The 22,889-nt window shown below is 42.8% G+C and overlaps 1 protein-coding gene and 1 long non-coding RNA gene across 4 annotated transcripts in view; one reads left to right on the top strand and one right to left on the bottom strand.

Annotated features, from left to right (window-relative positions):
• Positions 1–22,889, bottom strand: part of mprip (myosin phosphatase Rho interacting protein) — a 159,400-nt gene that overhangs the window by 128,334 nt on the left and 8,177 nt on the right. For all 3 annotated transcript variants that reach the window (XM_050060259.1, XM_050060260.1, XM_050060261.1), the window contains exons 2-3: positions 9,210–9,287; positions 8,839–8,904 (exon numbers count right to left, since the gene is read on the bottom strand). In XM_050060259.1, the coding sequence (XP_049916216.1) occupies positions 8,839–8,904; positions 9,210–9,287 (144 nt within the window). The remainder of the gene's footprint in view (positions 1–8,838; positions 8,905–9,209; positions 9,288–22,889) is intronic.
• On the top strand, positions 14,712–21,015 carry LOC126399967 (uncharacterized). Its single transcript, XR_007570941.1, has 3 exons — positions 14,712–15,372; positions 20,504–20,598; positions 20,894–21,015. It is a non-coding gene; the product is annotated as an uncharacterized LOC126399967 (long non-coding RNA).

The following is a 22,889-nucleotide window of genomic DNA, read 5'->3' as shown; positions in this document are numbered from 1 at the left end:
GAGGATGGCTGGCTTATTGGTGAGTGTTACCACATTTCGAAATTATTTTCTGGGCTTCGCATGGTTTATTAAAACATCTCTATAGGTGATCGGGGATATCCACGAAAGCCATGGCCGATGACCCCCGTGGCCAACCCGAGGACCCCACAGTAGCAGCACTACAACCGGGCCCATGCACATTCAAGAACAGTCGTTGAACGCGCAATAGGCCTGCTAAAAGGCAGGTGGCTGTGCCTGTCCAGCGCGGGGGGGACACTTCAGTATAAGCCTGAAAAAGTCTGCCACATCATCTTGGCTTGCTGTGTGCTTCATAACTTAGCCATCAGACAAGGCGTCCCTGTGCAGGAACCCCCCAGAGCAGACGAGCCCATGCCCAACGCAGAGCCTTTCCCACCCCCTAATGCCGCTGCCATTCAAACAAGAGAGAGGATCATACAGAGATTTTAGGTAAGCCTGCCTGTTAGCTGATCTTTGAAAAGTGAGAAATTCAAGATTGAAAGCGTGCGTAGGAAAATAATCTCAACATCATTCAACATTTTAAAGCTTATTTATTTAACATTTGCAATGTGCATGCAGCAATCTGTTTCAGTGACTAGTTAATTTGCAGTAAAGTATTTGCCTATTTGTTTGTCAGCTGATCCTTTATTTCATTTATGGAATTGGTGGTGACTTGTTGATTTTGTAGCACTGCCTCCATCAGCACCCTCGCCCCCCCCAGGACGCACCGAATGGGTTTTGGATGGCCCCGGCTGCTCCTGTTCCTCCAACTCCCCCAGCTCCTACACCGCCTCTGGCTCCTGAGGGCAGGCGGGACTGGCTTGAGTTTCTGAGTTATTGAAGAAACATCACATTATTGTCACGTTTATTTTAATTCAAATTCACAAATTAAACTGTCTAAATAAATGTTTATGAAACACCTCAGCCCGGCTTTTTATTTCACCTGCAGTGTGACTGGTCGATGGTACAGCTGGTTGTGTTGGGAGAGTGTCTGTATCTCCATCAGGAATAATGCCACATAGTGCTGTGTCTCCGATGATGCTGGCAATACGGGTGTCCATGGGTGACAGCTGGGCTGTTGTTGCTTGTCCTCCTCCAGTTGCAGATATTTCGTGTCTGTGGGCTGTGATGCGTTTTTTGGCTCTGATTTTAATGTCAAACCATTTCTTTTTTACTTCTGAGAGTGATCTTTCCTCTGACCCAACGGAATTCATAGCAGTCGTTACTTTCTCCCACGCAGCATTCTTTCTTTTGTTGGTCACACCTGCATTAAGTGTTCCAAATAGTATTTTTTGGTTTGTTTCAACTTCTCCCACAAGTACCTCAATCTCGGTGTCGGTGAAGTTCCTCTTCTTCGCCCTCGTTGCCATGATTTCGGTGTGGGGGAAAAAATCCATTCACGCATTATTAAAGGGATTGTTGCTGCCATATATGGTCAATTGGAGGCGTTTCTGAATGCAAATGACCCTAACCATGCACGAGCATGGTAGTTAAGAACAGGTGGGATTTATCATCACTGATTACTTACGAGTGTGCGTACGACCAGTGTCCGCACGTTTGATAATTACGGATTTTTTTGTACTTACACACATTCTAAGTTTCATTCTTAGGACAGAATTTAGAACCTCTTCTACGCATGGTTGATAAATGAGGCCCCAGGAGTACCAGGCTGAAAATAGTACTTCCCTTTCTCTCCACGAAACCAGTAAGAACCCCCAGCCACATCAATGATCATTCCACTAAAGAACACACAATTCAATCCCAATACTACAGAGAATGCCAGGGCTTGTGGAGATAGTACAACCACATGTACTGACCACACCTTTCCATGAAGGCATATCTGCACGTTAGTCCGTCCAAGGGGATATGCTGGATTCCCACCTGCCAGGTATACAGGCATGCCTGTCCAGGGATTAAGTTTATCATGTGGCTGTTTAATGTCTTTCCAGAGCTGTTCATTGAAAAATGTGTATGTGGAGCCAGTGTCCAAAACAGCAATTCCTTTCAAGGATCCGATTGCTAGGGGCTCCTTTAACTGCTGCGGTAGTGGACTGTCAGCGGCTGAAGAAGTAGTATCGTGGTCATAGGCAGGTGAGAAGGACTGGAATGAAGGTGACATTGCTGACTGATGCTCCATAGGGCTGAGAGCACTTGCAGAGGGCTGATTCCAGAATTGTTGTGACTGGCCTTGCGCTGTACCAGCTGATTTTTGTCTTTTTTGTTGATTAAAGTTGGGACATGCATAAGGTGGGTGGTTATGCTCTCATCCTCACCTTGAATTCGTGTATGCACTCTTTCCGCCAGCTCATCCTCATAATCCTCTGACAGGAACACTGAAAGAAAGTGAGACTGGAAATCTGTCCAAGAATGTACATTCATCCGAGCGACATCCCACCAATCCCTCGCTGTACCATACAGCACAGTCCTCAGAGTCACCATCAACTCCCCATCACTGAGCATATTGGGTGCCAGAAAGTCCTTGCATTTCTCCAAGTACAGCTGCGGGTCCGGGTTATTCTCCATCCTACCGAACGTTGGGAACTCCAGTTTAACAGGACAATTTCCAATAAATCGGCCTCCACATTCCCCCGGAATCGGAGAATCCTTTGGTGAGGATGTCACACTCCTAGTCGGCCCATCATGCATTGTGGACTGTAGACGTTGCCGTTGGGAAACCATTTCCTCTTCCACGGGGCTGGTTTGAACAGAGGCATCAGCCAGAGCAGACAAACGGAGGCTTTGGTGTTTCATAGAGGACATATCTCCAACCAAGCCTTTAAGATTTTGAGAACATCTCCAAACGTCAGATTGAAATTCATTGACATGTTGAGCAATGGGGCACAAGATCTCTTTCACTTCTTTAAGTAATTCGGACTGGTGATGCTTAAAACGGCAGTTTAAATTAGCCGTGAACTGATCCTGCATGTAGCTGAATTGCCTGTCCATTGTGCTCTGAATCTGTTGCAACTGCTCATTAAAATGTTTGGTGATGTCATCAGTCAATCCTCTCAAAGCTTGTTTGAGTTCCTCCTTGTGTCTGCATTGTTCTATTGAAAGTAACTGAACTGTCTCCTAAATTTTGTTCTGTGCTGATTGCATAAGTTCAGATGCTTTTGCACTTGTGGAAACAGCACCACCCTCTGGCAGCCCAAGCAGAGGCAGCGTTAGGTCCGAGTCTCCACAGAGAGTCATGTCCAACAATGAGTAATCTGTGCTTCGCAGGTCTGAAGCCTGAACAGATCCTTGAGCCAATCCAGAGCTCACTTGAGCATTTCCAGACTGAGGTTTTGTGGTGTGTTCCTCAGGATTTCCAGACTGAGGTTATCATGTGCGTTCCTCAGGATTTCCAGACTGAAGATTTGTGGTGCGTTCCTCTGAGAGATCCTCCAAGAGATCCGCCAGGTAAGAAGCCATTTTAGTTTTCTTCCTTTCCATAGAATAGTAATTTATTTATAGGTTCTTTTTAACGTTGGGCGCCATTTTTTATGTAGCGGTTTGACACATGAAACAAATATTTTTCTTTTACTAAGTCAAACCCCACAAAGGAACCAAAAAACAGGTCCCTTAACACCAAAATTAAATTGATTTTACCCGGTTTCTGTAGAACAAAAGAATTATACTCAATTTTCAAAATACAAATACTACAGTAATCAGTTTCAAGAGAAATGTTCTGTTCCGTTCAGTCAGTTCAATCCAGTTCAAACAAAAAACTCCACTCCGGGATTTCCAAATAACATATCGCAATTCAATTCAGTTCAATCCATACAGTTCGCTAAACAAAAGAAAACTCCACCCATAAACCCATAAACAAGGAAGTAAAGAAAATCCACTGTTCGCTCTGACTCAGTTCAGTTTCAAAACAATAAATCAACCAGGCCCGAAGGTTCCAAATAAGGAATAATGAAACGAAAAGTAACCCCCCGGCTTTAGCCAACTCACGGGACCGTGGGTGAATGCCGTAACGCTCCGGCGTTGTTTCAGGCGTGGAGGCTCCATAGGATCCCTTGATATCCGTGGTGGGGAATCTTTGGTGAGGCCGGTGGCCGGACGGCTGATATTCCACAAGGAAGCGCACCTATTTCGCGGTGTAAAGTGCCGTGGTAGGCCTAATGTGCAGAGGCTCATTACTTACTCACCGGCATCTCTCGCCATACTGCCAGGAGCGGCATCATGTAGGGGCCGGTCTACCTGGGCTCCGCTGATCGGAACCATCCCACTGGCCGATAGCACCGGTGGGTGTTTCTGGAGGTGAGCAAGCCATCAGCTGATAATCACCGTCTTATAAAAAAATATATTTATAAAATATATAGGATCGCCACAACATTTTACGATGTTTTTCAGACGTTTCAGATTTTGTAATGGATGTCTATGGGAGAGAGCTAGAGTGGTGAAATCATTGCTAGAGTGCGGAGGAGCTGAAAGATCTAATACATTTCTGAAGAAATTGCTCCCACTGCCACAATTCTTACTCTACAGACAGAATTTATACATCAAAACGCAGGAAAATGTGTGCTGGCTGCAGACGTGATAGTGGAATCACACACACTCACACATTTGGCTTACTGAGCCTCCTGGCAAGGGAGAGACAATTTTTTTCTCATTCATTGCTATGAAATTTATTGCAATGAGCTGGGGGCAACACTTTTCTAACCTGCGACCGTGATCACATTTTTGACACAACAAACAAACAAGACATCTACGCATTCGAGAAAATCTCATCTCTCTGGTGGTATCCATATGTTGACAATTGGACTCACATTTTCTTGGCAGGAAAATTAGGTGTTTGGGAGGTTTCAACTCCATTAAAACAGCTGCCTGCTCTTTGAGCTGCTGACTGTCCCTCACCCCTCAATTTCTCACAGATGTGTGTGTGTCTCTAAATCTCCATTACACAGATGAGGAGTGAAAGTTGCTGTCATCTCTGCATTTACTGACAGTGAATCCTATCCAGTCCTACCACTACTGTTACTGTTACTGCTACTACTACTACTACTACTACAAGTAGTACCTTAATATCACTACTACAAATACCACTAAGTAGGGATTTAAATTGGGGCTTCACACAGAGGCACCAAATATACTAGGAGCAAAATTTTAGGTCTCACACGGCGGCACCAAATATGTTGTGATCAACATATTAGGGCATCACACGGAGGCACCAATTATGCTGGGGTCAATTGGCAAATAATTATTAATTATTAATAATAATTAATAATTATGTTAAATAATGTGACTTAATTAACATTAAATCACCTCGTGGGGCACCATTCCCGTAAAGGGAAAATGATAGCCAGTTAAAGATATCAGTCTCATNAGGAGAGAGAGAGAGAGAGACAAAGGCAGGTGTGGTGATCAAAGCCGTTTGGCCTACAAAACAAAATGGCTGACAACAGAGAACTACAAGATGGCCGAATCAAAGCTGGCATCAGGTCGGGGGAGGTGTTTGTCTGACCGTGTGGTCAGGACAAAGACAAAGGAAAAGAAGCGGGAACTTTAAGATGCCTGGTTGGGTGTAGCTCTGTTGAAAGCCTATTTGTTAATGAGTCTATGTGAATGTGATTTGTGTTGCAAATAGTCTGGATTAGTGCAGAGATTGTTTAGTTGTGTGCAAGAATCTGTTGTGAACAGTATTAGCAAACTAAACACTTAGCTTTGGCGAAGCCAACTAATCAATGACCTAACTGCAAAAAATCACAACAATAACTCAATGACAGCATTAAATCACATACAACAAGTTAAACAGTCTTGCTTAGCCTGTAAAGCTGTGATGAAGCTATGCCCAGTTGTTACTTTACCGATCCTTGAGTGGATGGGAGAAAGAGTCACTTGGTGGTGTACTGCTTTGTTAGCCTGCAGAAGAAAGCTGGGAAGAGCTGTGGTTCCAGCTGCAGTCTTTGCTGTGTCCTTGTTCCAAAGGTTCTGATCTGAGGAAGCCAGTCGCTCTGGGTCCTTGCAGAGTTAGACGCTGGGTGCTAACTCACTTAGTTCCTTGTTGCTGGAAAGCTAGTTGCAAATCTTGTGCTTGTACCTCTAACTTACTGGTTCAGGTTAGAGAGTCTGTGATCAATTGCCCCACCTTTGATGGTTCAGGGCAAGGAGCAAGGGCCTGAGCATCTGGGCTGTTCCAGACCCAGCAGGAAAAAGGTGTGGGCTGCTCCGCAGTTCCCGAGTAAAAGAGAGATTTGTCTGAAGGGAGCAGACCTTCTACAGATGCCTGTGACATCAGAGTCACATGTCACTGTAAAAGTCCTGTCCAATCAAATTTTGGAACTTGAGTCTCGCTGAGGTGTGAGGTGAGACCTCCTGTGGAGATGGGTGTCACATAGCTCTCTTTGTTTGAAGACAAAGAGCATGCAGAGGAAAAAGCCTTCAAATGTCCCGTTTAGATTTTAACAAATGGCAAATCATATGTGGTCCTGTGAATCCCAACAACAAGTACTACTATTACCTCTGCTGCCTCTGCTACTGTTGCTACTGTTTAGGCTATGAATGCCAAACACAGAGATCATTGGGGCAACTTTAAAGAGCATGTGAACATTATACATCAGCATCTATTATCCACTATAGCTTTGTAGTACTACTACTACTACTACTACTGTAGGTGGTGGTAGGGGAACCACTGACGTAATACTTGTATGTAGTACATGTCTGCAGTACCTGTAGTAGGCATGAGCCTGTACTATACAGCACCTGTAGTATACAGTACATGTACCTGTATTACCTGTGGTATGCTGTACCGAAAGTATACAGGACCTGTAGTATGCTGTACCTGAAGTATACAGTACCTGTAGTACCTGCTGCATCTAGTACCTCAGTACTTGGTGGCAGTAGTAGGCACCTGTCAAAATTTCTTGGGAAATTTTCTAGTTAATTCTGCTCTATTTGCAGCCTCTCATCCACTGCTGATAACATTATGTTTTATACAATGACAGCCTGCTAGTTGGGCTAATAGCAAATTGTGTGTGTGTGTGTGTGTGTGTGTGTGTGTGTGTGTGTGTGTGTGNGACAGCCTGCTAGTTGGGCTAATAGCAAATTGTGTGTGTGTGTGTGTGTGTGTGTGTGTGTGTGTGTGTGTGTAAGCTAAAATGACAGCTGTCTGTATGCAGTCTAACTGTTTAGCTTAGTTTGCCACTTATCTTAAAATTGGGAAAGTACTTGTAAATTGTGCTGCTGGCTGACACAGAGAGCCCCTCCTCTCTCTACCAGCACTAAGGTTACCTGCACGCAGTGAATCACATCAGCAGAGAGGGAGCAGGACAGAGGACAGGAGGAATGACTGATAGCGACTAACAAAAACTAAACCTCATTCAGTATTGTAATGTCAGAAATATTATTTATACAGTGACTTTGCTGTGGTAAAAATTACTGCTGCTGCTCTAGAAACAACATTTAGTTATCTTACTATATAATGACGAAAACTCTGTCTGTAGGTGTGTCTGTTCCACATTTTTCTCCTCACTGACTTGGTCAATCCATGTGAAATTTGTGGTAGAAGGTCATGGGAGGATGCAAATGAAGCAATATTACATCAATTGGCCAAAGGGGGGCTCTATAGCAACCGATTGAAATTGCAAAATTTGAATGGGCATATCTCATGCCCCGTATGTCGTAGAGACATGAAACTTTGCACAGAGATGCCTCTCCTCATGAGTAACAAATCTGACACAAGAACCCATAACTTCCGGTTATACAGATTTTCCGCCATTTCAAATTTTTTGAAAAACACTCAAAATCGATCTCTTCCTAGGAAGTTTGACCGATCTGCATGAAACTCTGTGAACATAATCTAGGGACCAATATCAAGTTCCCCCTTGGCAAAAGTTGGAAAACTTCTTAAAACTGAGCTTCTATAAGGCAATGAATGTTGTGGAGGGCGTGGCTCATCACATAAAGGTGTATAACATCTCAAGGGTTTCACTGATCACCACGCAACTTTGTAGGCATATGACCACACATAATCTGAGGGGACCCCTCCATTATTGACCCGATAAAACAAAATGGGGGCACTAGAGAGCTAATTTCTTATGTAGGCCTAACCGCCGTATCGATTTCTACTAAACTTGGTAGATATGTAGAACAGGACGCCTCAAGATGACTGGAGAAATTTAACTCTAATTGGCAACTGGGTGGTGCTATAACAACAGAAAAATGCTTAAAAATGGCTAAAATGCGACCGATCGCTGTGGCTCCCCCTGTGGCCAAATGTTATTTTTTTTCTAATTTTTGGTATGACTAACTCATGGTATGGTATGCTGTACATAATCACGGAAACTGTCAGTGTGTCATTCTGTCTATCTCACGTTTTTCTACTCACTGACATGGTCAATCTTTGTGAAACTGCACATAGGCATTGAGGATTGGCATAGGTAGAAGGTGACAAAGCTACCAATGGGTATGGACTAGTATTTAAAATTTTCAATCTTAAAAAAATACCCATCCCTATTTGAAAGGTCATGGAAAATGACTTTTAAACTGCAGCCAACAAAGAATTTAATTTGTGATCTAAGTACAATGGATTTATTTAACATTTCTATACTCGTACTACAACTTAGTGGCCTGTGGTACAAAACTCTAAACCTCTGTAGCACCAGTGCTATATGCAAAAAAGTTATCATACAGCCCTGACGCACAATAATAGATACATCAAATATATTTAATGTTTATCGCCCAGCCGTAATTCATTATTACAAACCTTTTTATTGCACACACTGAAGGAACTGGTGGGATTACATTTCCCTTGAATTGTATTTTATATGATGTGACAAATTGATTGATTAAATTCCTGGCCCTGGGTTCACAATGTGGCGACTATGAGAGGAGGAAGTCTGGCACATTACTTACTGATTCGTCCAGGGCAAAGCGCAGACACCCATGTTCATACAGCACAAAGAATCTGCGTTGCCATTTCTGCCAGGAAAAGTACATAAAGTGAGATTATCCATTTTTTGAAGCACAGTAGGTGAAAGACACAATGCACACACACACTGCTCTTTCTCAACAGACAATTAAATAACAATAAGCATTAGAATTTAGTCTCACTTTTCATTATATTAGAAGAGGCTGTAGGGATAGTAAATGGAGCTTCAACCTGCAAGTATTCCTACTTCAATAAATTTCCATTCATTAAGACGAGTATCAGCATATATGTGTGCGTCTATCATGTGTACAACTATTAATTGAACAAACAATGGGCCTAGACCGCATGCTCTTACCCGGGATCTCTGCATAGGATTGTCAAAGTCAGTTCCCTCAGGGGCCAAGCACAGCCATCCACCATAAATAGGTTTAGCCTGTTAGAGAGAGAGGGGCGGAAAAAAGAGCAACTTAGTTTATCATTAAAACTAGAAGACAGTGTGTGCTGAGAGGGGTGGGAAGGAGACACACAAGGTAAATATGAATGAAAGAAGACTTCTGGGTTAACACCTAAACTTTAGTTTCCCTTCTCACACTGCATTTTGCAGCAACAAACAACCTGTTAGTCAGCCTTTTGACTGAGGCCTTATCAGCTCTGTTTGATGATGGCATGCTTAAAATCTCCCTCCAATGTATTTTGGCTTTTTTTTTGATGGTTCATATTTGTCTGAGTCATTTCCTGACAATGTTGATTAGTCACATTGTTTGCTAAATGCTTTTGAGAAATAACCTAATTTTGTGCTGAAATTTAAAAAAAAAAAAAAAAAGTTGTTGCTGAGACAGCAACAACCTTGACTGCAACAGAAGCTGTAGGTCATAGGTCATCCTCCAAGCTTGTGCGTGTACTGTCAGAAACATCAGAAACATCATTGTGAGCTAGCTAGTCAACTTCTCTTGTATTTGACCATAACTGAGCATTATAGCCTCTGCTATTTCTCTGTATAGTTGTATCTGTTTGTTGCTTGATCTGTCCGTCTGTCAGTTTGTCTTTCTAGTTAGCTAGCCTAAGTTAGTTAATTTGCTAACTGAGGCTCTTCATTTTATTTTATAGTTTCCTTCACCTTAATTTTTTGTTAAGTTTATTTTCATAATGGCATTTGTATGTGCAGTGAACTCAGGGTTTGAAATTAACACCCATTAAGCGCCAAATGTGGATAGGTTTTCCATTTGGCGAGTAAATCTCTGAAGGCTATCCGTCACATGGGTGGGTAAATGTCTGTACCGAAATATTTGTGTAACACAAACTATGCTGAGAGACTTTACCATGTTTTGGTGTCATTTGCAGGTGTGCTGCTCTGCTGCCCCTCTCCTGTCAGTGTCGGAAATGGACACACAGTCCTAGTTCTGCAGCACTGTTTATTGTACAGGACATCAGCTGATGTGCTAAACATCACTTGCCACTGGTCTGCTGCTAGCTTAGATAGCAGCTTCTCCCATAATTATGAAGTTAGCAACTAATAATAACATGGAGACTCTGTAGTCTAAACCAAGATGGCAAACTCTTTGATGTCTCCCATATTGTCAATGGCAACGTATTAAAGCTTCACTTTTCCCAGTCTCAACTTCCACAAAAACAGCCGAAGACATATACACGGCATCATTGATAAACAGAGAGCACTTATTTACATGCTGAGTCTGTGGTGCTTCACATTTTGTTTTGGCCTCTTATTTATTGAATGTAATACCTTACCTGATCATCAAAAGATAAGGCTCTCATTCCTGCTGTTCATCACTGCCTCAGCTGTTTTAAGTCATATCTATAGAAAAGACTCTTCATCCTTTTTAGTATCACATTTACAAACAACGCCTTGTTTCTGTAAAAAGTTTATGAACTTAAGGTTTACACAATTCATAAACTTACTGTGTTGCATAACTTCATTAATATACAGTGTCTTTACCAGGGCTCCAGACCAGAGTTGGGTATAACGCGTTACAAAGTAACGCGTTAGAGTACTTTGATTACTTTTTGCAGTAACGAGTAACCTAACACGTTAGTTTGCTGTTTGAGTAATCAAATACTTAAGTACATTTTCAAACAAGACATCAGTTACTTCCGTTACTTTTAGAACGCTGGTCCTTCAGCTCCAAAACAGCAATGGCTGTCGTTTGGTTCTAATAACGGAGATAACGTTAAACCTATCAGTCTGAAAGAAGCCACGGAGCTTGTGGCTCGCTACGTGGTCGGAGAAATGTTGCCGTTGTCTACGGTGGAGTCTAAATAGGTGGAGTAGGACTCGCTGACACACATATTTCAGTCTCAGGACTTGCATTATGCCTGGTACACGCTGGTACTCACCAATTATCCCCGGTCGTCTTTCACGCCGTGTGTGATGTCATCGGGTTATTCTTGTCCTATTTTTATTACTTTCACTATTATTTGAGTCACTGCCAGAACTGTGTCTGTTCATGTGCCAGCCGACATGTTGTAGTCACCTAAAAGCGTCAGCAGATGGCAGGAGCTACATTTGAAGCGCCATATGTAACGTAAACTATCAAGCTACTGTATCTTCCACAGGAAGTTCTGACAAATGTTTCACAATAATAGCCTATTTAGAAAATGGAGGGATTCTCTCAGCAGAGGTTATAAGGGGCTTTTAATTTGAAACAAGTGTTGAGTTTGAAATGACGGTGCGATATGTTAACTTTATAAAAACAACGGAGCGGATAAAAAGTAAATATATAAACACACAGAGGGATTAATAAATAACGGACCATCTATAATGCAGTTTGTTTCAAATGAAGCTGGGAGCCTCTGCAGTTGTGGTGAGTAAAAGCCCCGCCGCTATTTGGTTATTACTTTATGTCCGACCGTGAGGATGTACCATTGTTTGCTAGCTTGATGCTAATGACAGTACGTTAACTCAGCAGGTTGACAAAGTGCCTCTGCTGTTTCACACCATCATTTCCCCCTTTTACTCTGTGTGGTAACATCCCTAGAGGAAATATTAAAAATGCTGGGGTATTGTTGTCATACAGTTGTCTACGGCAGCAGATCGTTCTGTGTTTCTACTGGTCAAAGTGACGGCTGTGATGGGAGAATTGGACCTCAGTGAAGGGCAAGTGGTCCATAACTTTAATTTTGGAGACAAAAAAATGTAGGCTTAGCGCCCTGTGGTCCATTGCCCAAAAGGAAATGTAGAATACTCAAAAGTACTTTAAATGTGCTTGAGTTACTTTTCTCAGGGAGTAACGTTGGAAGTACTTCTAAAGTAATTGAGTTACTTTACTCAGGGAGTAACGCAGTAAAGTAACTGGTTACTTTTTTAAAAAGTAACGCAGTACCATACTTTGATTACTTTTAAAGTAACCCTTACCCAACACTGCTCCAGACTAACTTTCTTGAGTAGGAGCACTGTAGCCCCTAACTAAACATTTCAGGAGCACAAGCAGATAATTTAGGGGCACACCTTAAATCGTCCTGCAACGCAATTATTCACATTTTTGGCCATTTTAACTATATCATAAATTATATATAGTCTACTGTATATTAACATTTGATTGTTTTAATTATTGACGTATTTAGTATCACAGAGACTTGTGGTCGGTGGGATGTGAGGATTCTTAAAATAACATCTGTATAGATGTGAAGCCAGGGTTCAACACTAAGGGTTTTTTTTCACTTGCCCGGTCGGGCAAGTTGGTCAGAGATCTACTTGCCTGAAGTCAGTTTTTACTTGCCCTATAAAAATTGTTTAATTTAAGCGGCTATCAAATAACAAAGACTGCAGTTATTTTTATGTTATGTAATCTTTATTCACACTGTATTTATTAATTAAAACAACATGTCATGTATTGTAGCTTAATTCCTACACAAAAATGACAGTGTCAGGGCTTAAAGTGAAAAATTTGTCAATCGTTCTCCGTCTATAATTTTGCGCCCTACTTGAGCCATGCCCACCTCTATTTATTTTTCACCCCTCTCTCCAGTTCTACTGTATTAACACCGGGTTTAATTTATTTTGCTTCCATCTCTCTGCCCTGCTCTACTGTACAACGCTACTTAGCTCTCTCTCTACTCTACCAGTAGACTACCACATCCACCTGTTGCACAAAACGCACACAGCAGTGTTTCCCCTAGGATGGAGTTGTAGCAGCGGAGGTGAAGCACACGCATGAAAAATAATTTTCACAAGCGTGAAACTTTTTTGTATGCTTGCTAAGCACAGCCTGCTGGGATGTTTCTATGTATCTGCTGGCACCAGAAGGGCTCTTTAGGACTAAGTACATACAGTACATTCGTGCACAGTAATGAGCAGGTGAAATGTCTGTCTAGCTTACATATGAGGTGTCTCAAGATTTAGGAACATACAATTTTATTGAATATAATAAAGTAAAAAGTCACTTGACATGCTGCTGTTTTGTGCTTTGACCTATTTAAGTGTTGGAAGTTGTTATTTACGTGACAACGCCTGAACGCAACACAAGCTCAGCATGAGTGCCGTGGAGAATTGTTAACGCGTGACCATGTAGAGACAGAAATGACACGATGGCATAACACCATAAATAGTATATTGTTATGTTATTATATGAAGCGTCCGTCGCGCAAAATAATATCAATGGGGGCTGAGGGCAGGACATTGTTACACAGCTGTGCCTGTGACTTCAGGCAGAGAGACCGCTGCATCAGAGCCGAAGAGCACATTTTAAAATACATTTATTTTATCAATTAGTTATTAACTTTTACTATTTTTAGCAACTTGCCCGATCGGGCAAGTAAAACTTGGGCAAGTGAGTTGTTAGTTTACATGCCCGACCGTGAGTTTTACTTGCCCCGGGCAATCGGGCAATCCTTATTGTTGAGCCCTGGAAGCCCTGATTATATCTGACTGATCTTTAATGAAAGCAGTTGTCTTTTTTTTTTTACCTCCGAAAAAATTAACCCTATAGTCAGACACAATTTATTTAGCCTATGTAGTATGTGCTGTGTAGTGAAATAGGCTGAAAAATTGGCCAAATAACAAAAGAAGGTCTTCTAATGTAAGTAATGCCCAATTTATTGAGTTATAGTCCTGATTTACAAACACTTCTGTTTTTGAAGGCGTGCAACCTGTTATATAGTGATGTATTAATACATTTTTTTGTCACAAAAAGGATTATACATGGGATTCTGCAATCTGCAGGGACAGATGAGTAGACACTATTCATCAACTTATATGACATATATATGAATATGACAGCAGCGATAGTTGAACCGTTTCCACGGCAACGAGTAAAACAGTCTCAAGGACTGTCTGACAGCCGCTTGCAGTCTCTGCCCTTGCAGACGTGATGACAATAAATACGTCACACTATGTACAACTGAAGTCCGCGAGGGCTCAGTCTGCAAGTCCAGAGGGTGGACATTTGAATTCAGCCTCCAACTTGACTACAGCTTGTTGTCTCTGCCTCCTGCTGCAGCTGCCTGATCTCGTCCACTCTCCAGGCGAGGTGCAGTTCACCTCAAACGGGCTTACTGATTAGTGTGGATGACGTGATCTTCACAGTTAACTAATCACTTTACACACATTAGCCTACACTGGCAAACACGCTCCCTCATTTAACAACAAAGCCTGCAAATTTGCAGGACGCACACAAGCGAGTAGCTGTAAAAAATACTCGCACTGACTCCAAAAATGGTTGCAAAATACAACCATTTGGCTGCAGTCTGGAGCCCTGTTTACACAGATGGCCTCTAGTCTTTTCTTCATTGTGGTCCTTTGTTTAACCAGTGGACTGTGGATTGGAGAAAATGTATACTGTACATTTATTTTAGACAGATGTTGGTGCTATAACACCTAAACTTTAATCATCAGTACCATGTCTCTGAGCCCAACATCATGTTTCAAACATATTCTGTCATTTCCATATTCTGCATTTACAATAACAAGCAGTGCATACAAATGTAGTGAGTAAGGTAGTGAATAATACACATTAAAATAAATAATAAAGCTCAAGTTGAGTCCAGTGCTTATGATGTTCTCTTTATGTTCGCAGGTGCATTGTGAAGATTGGTACTTCTCAGAGTCGGGTGGTGGATGATTATAATACAACAGCTGACACTTTGTGACTGTTGTTCAAGTCATTAATAAGCTTCCAAATTCATTCTTTTTTTAAAATCGATTCTCTCCTAATCATCTAAACTAATCATCTACATCGGTGTTGTAGCCCAAAGCCAGGAAAAGATCTGCCCTTCTTGTTGGATGAAGTTTGGAGGTAAGTGTTATATGTACCAACATGCTCCAAAGGCCTGGATTGATGCAGAGATACTTTATGGAAGAGTATGAGCTGAACTTCAATTGCCAAACTGTATGATGATTTTCTCTCCCTCCCTATATCTATTTTTATTAGCTTGCCTGCACTGCGCTTGGTTGGAATCTGGCATTGATACAAGACAGAAGTGATTATGACTTAGTCAAACTGATAATCAACATTGCAACTAACAGAGATGACCAAACTTGGATTGGAGGCCATGACATGGCAAAGGTGAGTAATTTAACAATAAACATGATGCTATACAACTGTCCCCTGTGAGCCTGATACTGAATATTTTCATTTCTCTTTGATTTAGTAGTCACATCGGTAAGTCTGAATGGTGTGATTTGGACTGAATATAATTGTGTGATAGGACTGAATTGACCCTTCAAACTTTCTTTCATCAGGGTGAGTAAGTGTGGACTGGAATAAAATCTAGATGCTCCCAATGACAATGTTTGCACTTTTAAAAAACTTTATGTTTGTGGCAAGCACATGTGATGATCCCCACCATGTGCTAACACATCTGCCATAGTGATTTCATATCCCCAACGATGACGTCACTTCTACTATGGTGCCAAGCATCAATGACATCACAACTAGATGATACACTGTCAGTTCGGATTTAATTTCAGTTGATTCAATAAACCAATAAATCCTGTTCAGCAGTCTGCTCAATATTTCCACGTTTACATTTTGAAATAACAAATAAAAAAAACATTAAAAAATTAGTTTATGAATCAACTGGTTATTCATCTAGTCAATCAATTTTTATCTCTGCATACATAGTTTATATCTGTGTATACTATACAGTGTTTCCCCAATTATTGTATTAGAGGGGCGAACAGCCCCCCAACGGCAAGTTCATTTTATTCAATTTTATTTTCTATATAGCGCCAGATCACAACAGAAGTCATTTAAGGTTAACTTACCTATTGAACAGGTCTATACCTTGTCCTTTTATTAAACAAACTAAAAAGCCTTATGTAATTTATCTTATGTATTTGATTTGATTTATTTATTTAAAAAAAAGGGACAATACGTATCAATAAACAATTACTTGTAAATACATGAGATTATAGCCAGGCGGCTAACTTCCGTCTCCAGTCCCATGGCAGGTTGATGTTAAACACAGAGAAGGCAAAATTGCACCAAATAGTAAAGTGCTAGATTGAATTGCACCACAAGTCATTTCTGTCTCTACATGGTCGTGCGTTAACAATTCTCCTGTGCTCTCTATATATCGAGCACGGCGGAGTTCCGCCCCAATGCGCACACTAGAGCTGGGTTAAAATAATCGATTCATCCGATTCAATTCGATCTTCACTGGGATGACCCAATATCGATTCATAAAAATCCGAGATTTATCGGACCGGTTAAGCACCTGCATCACTGCTGACGCCGCCCCAATCCGCCTGTCAATCTCCCGCTCCATCCTACCCTCACTCGTGAACAAGATCCCGAGATACTTAAACTCCTCCACCTGAGGAAGGACCTCCCCCCTGACCTGGAGTGGGCAATCCACCCTTTTCCGGCTGAGGACCATGGCCTCAGACTTGGAGGTGCTGATTCTCATCCCAGCCGCTTCACACTCGGCTGCGAACCGCCCCAGCGAGAGCTGGAGGTCACTGTTCGATGGAGCTAGGAAGACCACGTCATCCGCAAAAAGCAGGGACGAGATCCTCCCGTCACCGAACCTGACACCCTCCACCACTCGGCTGCGCCTAGAAATTCTGTCCATAAAAGTTATGAACAGAACCGGTGACAAAGGGCAGCCCTGGCGGAGTCCAACCCTCACCGGGAACAGGTCCGACTTACTGCCAGCCACGCGAACCAGACTCATGCTCCTTTGGTACAGGGACTGGATGGCCCTTAGCAAGGGGCCACCAACCCCATACTCCCGGAGCACCCCCCACAGGATGCCCCTGGGGACACGGTCGTAAGCCTTCTCCAAATCCACAAAACACATGTGGACTGGTTGGGCAAACTCCCATGCCCCCTCCAGCACCCTGGCGAGGGTAAAGAGCTGGTCCACGGTTCCGCGTCCGGGACGAAAACCACATTGCTCCTCCTCAATCCGAGGTTCAACTATCGACCGGACCCTCTTCTCCAGCACCCTGGAGTAAACCTTACCGGGTAGGCTGAGGAGTGTGATCCCCCTGTAGTTGGAACACACCCTCTGGTCCCCTTTCTTGAAAATGGGGACCACCACCCCGGTCTGCCACTCCAGAGGCACTGCCCCCGATGTCCACGCAATGTTGCAGAGGCGTGTCAGCCAGGACAGCCCTACAACATCCAGAGCCTTGAGATATCCAGGACGAATCTCATCCACCCCCGGGGCTCCGCCGCCTCGGAGTTGTTTCACTACCTCAGCAACTTCTGCCCCAGAAATTGGACGACCCGCCCCCGAGACCCCCGTCTCTGTTTCCTCACTGGAATACGTGTTGGTGGGATTGAGGAGCTCCTCAAAGTATTCCTTCCACCGCCCGACAATGTCCTCAGTTGACGTCAGCAGCTCCCCGCCCCCACTGTAAACAGTGTGAGCAAGTTGCCGCCTTCCCCCCCTGAGGCGCCGGACGGTTTGCCAGAACCTCTTTGGAGCCGATCGATAGTCTTCCTCCATGGCCTCACCGAACTCCTCCCACGCCCGAGTTTTTGCCTCAACGACTGCCGCTGCTGCGCTCCGCTTGGCCCGCCGGTACCCGTCAGCTGCTTCCGGAGACCCACAGACCAACCATGCCCTGTAGGCCTCCTTCTTCAGCCTGACGGCTCCCCTCACCTCTGGTGTCCACCAGCGGGTTCGGGGATTACCGCCGCGACTGGCCCCAGCGGCCTTGCGGCCACAGCTCACAACAGCCGCCTCGACAATGGCAGAGCGGAACAAGGCCCATTCGGACTCAATGTCCCCCTCTGCCCTCGGGACGCGGTCGAAGCTCTCCCGGAGGTGGGAGTTGAAGATCATCTGGACAGGTTCTTCCGCCAGGCGTTCCCAGCAGACCCTCACTGTTCGTTTGGGCCTGCCAGGTCTGCGCGGCGTCCTCCCCCACCATCTGATCCAACTCACCACCAGGTGGTGATCAGTTGACAGCTCTGCTCCTCTCTTCACCCGAGTGTCCAGAACATATGGCCGCAGGTCAAATGATACGACTACAAAGTCGATCATTGACCTGCGACCTAGGCTGTCCTGGTGCCACGTGCACCGATGGACATCCTTATGTTTGAACATGGTGTTAGTTATGGCCAAACTGCGACCCGCACAGAAGTCCAATAACTGAACACCACTCGGGTTCAGATCGGGCAGGCCGTTCCTCCCAATCACGCCCCTCCAGGTCCCGCTGTCATTGCCCACGTGAGCGTTGAAGTCCCCCAGCAGAACAATGGAGTCCCCGGTCGGGGCGCTGTCCAGCACCCGTCCCAGGGACTCCAAAAAGGGTGGGTACTCTGAACTGTTGTTCGGTGCATAAGCACAGACAACAGTCAGGACCCGTTCCCCGACCCGAAGGCGCAGGGAAGCAACCCTTTCGTCTACCGGGGTAAACCCCAACGTACAGGCAGAGAGTCTGGGGGCTATCAGGAAGCCCACCCCGGCCCTCCGCCTCTCACCCGGAGCAACTCCGATTTATCTTTTAATATACATTTTTCCCATGGATGAGTGAAGCTTTAACCCTGTTAATCTCGTAAGTAAGTAAACAAGCTGCAGTACTAAGTTATGAACAAGCATAGTATTGAGAAGCTCCGTATTACCGTCTCTTTAATCTGTAACTGTTATCTTACTTTTTTACTTTTGGGTGTAATTTATAATCATGCTTCAGCGTCTCCTCCTACTGTCTGTACTTCCTGGGCTGGCTGCTGCGCCACTTTTACATGCACACTCACAGACACACACAAACACAGTGGAGACAGAGAGGTGAAGATAAGGTGAGCTGACAACAACTACAACTGTTACTGAGTGCAATAAAACCTCCTCGAGAATAAAGACAATATTTTATCAATACACCTGATCAGCGAAATGTAGAAAACAGTGATATTTCAATCTGCTCTGTCCGCAGTCTCTCATCCACCGCCGCCAATATCATGTTATTAACAAGCACAGAGCGCTTTCCAGCAAATTGTTACTAACAAGCTAAAACAACAGCTGTTTATGTCAAACAGTTTAGCTCAGTTTGTCTCATATCTTAAAGTGGACCTATTATGCTTTTTTCGGGGTCATATTCATATAAATATGTAATATTGGGGTCTAGTGGAATAGATTTATGTGCTTTACTGTTCAAAACAAACATTTGTCTTATACTGCTCACTGCTGCAGCACCTCTGTGTGAAACGCTATGTTTGGGCTTATGTCCCGCCTCCCCAGCAGCCCAGTCTGCTCTGATTGGTCATCGTGGTCAGTCTGCTCTGATTGGTGCAACGCTTAGAGGGTGAATCGGAAACGTCACGCCCCTTACCTTATCTGCCTTCACCTACGGAGGCTGCCTCAAAACAACAACAGAGGCTAAAGCTAAAGCAAACGATGCCGACTGTTGGCCTTTTTTTTTTTTTTTAAATTTGAGCGAAGAAACACGAGCAGACAGACTCCGAAGCCGCTTCAAAACAAACACTGTAGCTGGACGTTTCTTGTCAGTGGTAAGTTTTTATTTTGTAGCCGTCTTATATTTCAGCTGTAACATGATAACAGTAACTTATCTGACGTTATGGGAACAACTGTATGTCTGTCCTCTGAATGAAGTTAAAAACGTCTGCTGCACAGTACAAAAGGTTTCTAACAATATAGTCAGTTACTACATAACGTGGAAACACCAACAGCAGCATTCAGCTGTTATATGACGTGGTGTGAAGAATAACTCCTTTTTAATCTAAGCAGCCTTATATATGATCATACTAATGTAGCTCGTGTTCGGTAATAATACCAAAGTTATTATAAATTCTGCTTCTAACACACTCCCCATTAATAGCACACAAGTTTTATCCTGTGAATTCATTAATTTTACCACAGCAGATTGAGATGACAGATTTCTGTATTATACAAAAACAAATGAATACAAATAACTGGTAACATTCAGATGTCTTAGCTGTCGTGTTTACTGAGACCATTCTACTAAAATGTAGCTGCATTTTATAATCATCTTCACCTTGTGTTTGTAATCTACAATATGTACAATGTACTAATGTATCACAGTTTCTCCACATCATTTATATGAAATCAAAGTTTCAAAGTAAAACACATGTTGCTTCCTGGATCAGTATTTGTTTTATGCAGTGATGTTGGCTCCTGAGTCTATATTTGCTTACTTATTAAACAGTATGCCTTGTGTCTTTTTTACTTTTTACTTTAATTACCTTTAATTTTGGGGTAATGGACCAGGTTCCAGTTCATCCTACATGTTTGATACACCATCCAGTCCTGGAGCCTGACTGTTTGAATCTGAACACCCCATAGAACATCCACAACATTTACAGGTATGACTATGGACCCTTATGGCACGGAACTGAAGAAGAGTATGTTTTTATGACATGTAATGAAATACAACTGTGTAAACTCAATTCTGAACACTACAGTTTCATTATACCAAAAAAACCCACCTATAAAGAAATGACAAATAAGTCTTTTGTCAAAAGAACTTTATTTTTAGCAAATGTAAAAAGGAAAAACTACAAAAAACATACTAAATAATATACAATAGATAGATATATAAATATAAACACAGTAGCATTTTATCTGCAACACTAATAGTGTCCAATTCTTTCCATTCAGGCGTCCACCCCGTCCTGTGTTGTATTACCAATACGCCACAAGTTTACTGCTCCGGCTGGTCACTGCGTTGGTCCTCGTGCTGCCCCTTGGCTGAAGTGAGAGACGTGTAAGGCAACCACTTCCTCCTTTTATGGTCTCTCATACAGGGGTGTCGGGTCATTTTGGGATGGGGATTCTGGGGAAGACGAGCCTCATCAGGTCATATACATTCTGTAAAATATTGAATTCAAATATTGAGTTCCTTGTGTTTTTAAATTAAGTGCTTCCATGAATCCACCTTTCTTGTATATATTTCAAGTGTTGCCACAACATTTTCATATCTTTTATCTGATGTTATTATGTTGAAATAAAATAAAACAATTTACAAGTTACTGCATTTAGGGTCTGTTTTTATAGCCTTTGCTGAGGGTAAAACTAAACTAAAAGGATACATTTTTGCTCAGATTCATATATATATATATATATATATATATATATATATATATGTATATACACACACACTAATTGCTTTTTAGAAAATATATTCATTTAAAATGAATAAATTCAGAACAGGATAACTGAATATTTTGAACTAAATGTTTCCAGAGCAGCAACAGTAATTTTTACAACAGCAACATTACTACATAAATAATATTCCTGACATCACAATACTGAGAAGTTTAGTTTTTATCAGTCACTGTATGTCAGTCCTGCTGTCCTCTGTCCTCCTGTCCTCTGCCCTTCTTCCTCTCTGCTGATGTGTCTCACTGTGTGCAGGTAACATTAGTGCTGGTAGAGAGAGGGCTGTTTGTCTCAGCCAGCAGCTAAGTTTAAAAGTATCTGCCCAGTTTTACGGTAAGTGTCAAACTAAGTTAGTCTACATACAGACGGCTGTCATTTTAGCTCATCAGTAACAATTCACTATTAGCTGAACTAGTGTGCTGTCTAAATCAGCGTGTAAGACATAACCATACCCATCCATAGTCAACATCTAAATGCTAAACAGTGTTGTCCCCTCCCTGTAAAATCAGCAGACCACACATACGTACCATTCAAACACATGTAGAGACAGACACACACACACACAAATACCTCCTGAGCTCTTCAACTCAGACTAACTACAATGTTTAGTAACGATATAGTGAACGGCCTCCATGTAACAGAGCTCAAAGTAATAAAAACATGGGTATACATTTTCCATGAAACGTTTGATAAAAGCCGATTCACAATCAAACTCCGAGTACAGCCACACATTTTGACAGATAAACGCAGGTCTGATTGCTGCCTGTCGGCTAAGCGCTCGAGCTAGCGACAGTTAGCTGCTCAGATCAGGCATCACAGATAGACATGTTGAAACTTTTGTGAATATGGACATGCTGCAAAATGTTAGCTCTGTTAGACTGTCCACAATTTATTTGTTAAATTCATGTGAGACTAGCAGTGTGACTTTCTCTGCGCCGCATAGCAAAAGCATTTCAAGCGTTTGCTTAGCCGGTTAGCCGAGACCTACAGCAAAAGGGAGAAATAGGTCCTCCGCAAAGCCCGATTCACAATCAAACTCCGAGGGCAGCCACACATTTTGACAGATAAATGCAGCTCTTACTTTCACCCCAGGTCTGACTGTTGCATGTCTGCTAATCGCTCAAGCTAGCAGCAGTAGCTGTTTAGCTAGCGGCAATATGGACATGCTGCACATCTTAGCTCTGTTAGATACTCCAGAGGTCTACAGCTAAGCACTGGGTGTACAGCCTAACGTTAGCTCCTACAGCCATGTACTCTACACTTCAACACACGGTAGCAGCTTCCTTGTTTGTTTTTACACAACAAATTCACAACTCATAGAGCATACTTACAGGTTGAGATCCCGAATCTTCAGATTTGTCCAACAAAGGGAAAATTCAGAAGTGAAGTGTTGCCAGTTTGTGAAGCAGTCCTCAGGAAAATACAGGGAACACAAATTCCAGGTTGTATTGTGGAGGAATTGTATCAAAAATAAACTCCAACCACTTCCTCTTTG

The sequence above is a fragment of the Epinephelus moara genome, chromosome 13 (assembly GCF_006386435.1).
Source record: "Epinephelus moara isolate mb chromosome 13, YSFRI_EMoa_1.0, whole genome shotgun sequence".
NCBI lineage: Eukaryota > Metazoa > Chordata > Actinopteri > Perciformes > Serranidae > Epinephelus > Epinephelus moara.
Note: the sequence above shows the minus strand (reverse complement) of the source record. Positions and strands in the feature narration are given on the sequence as shown.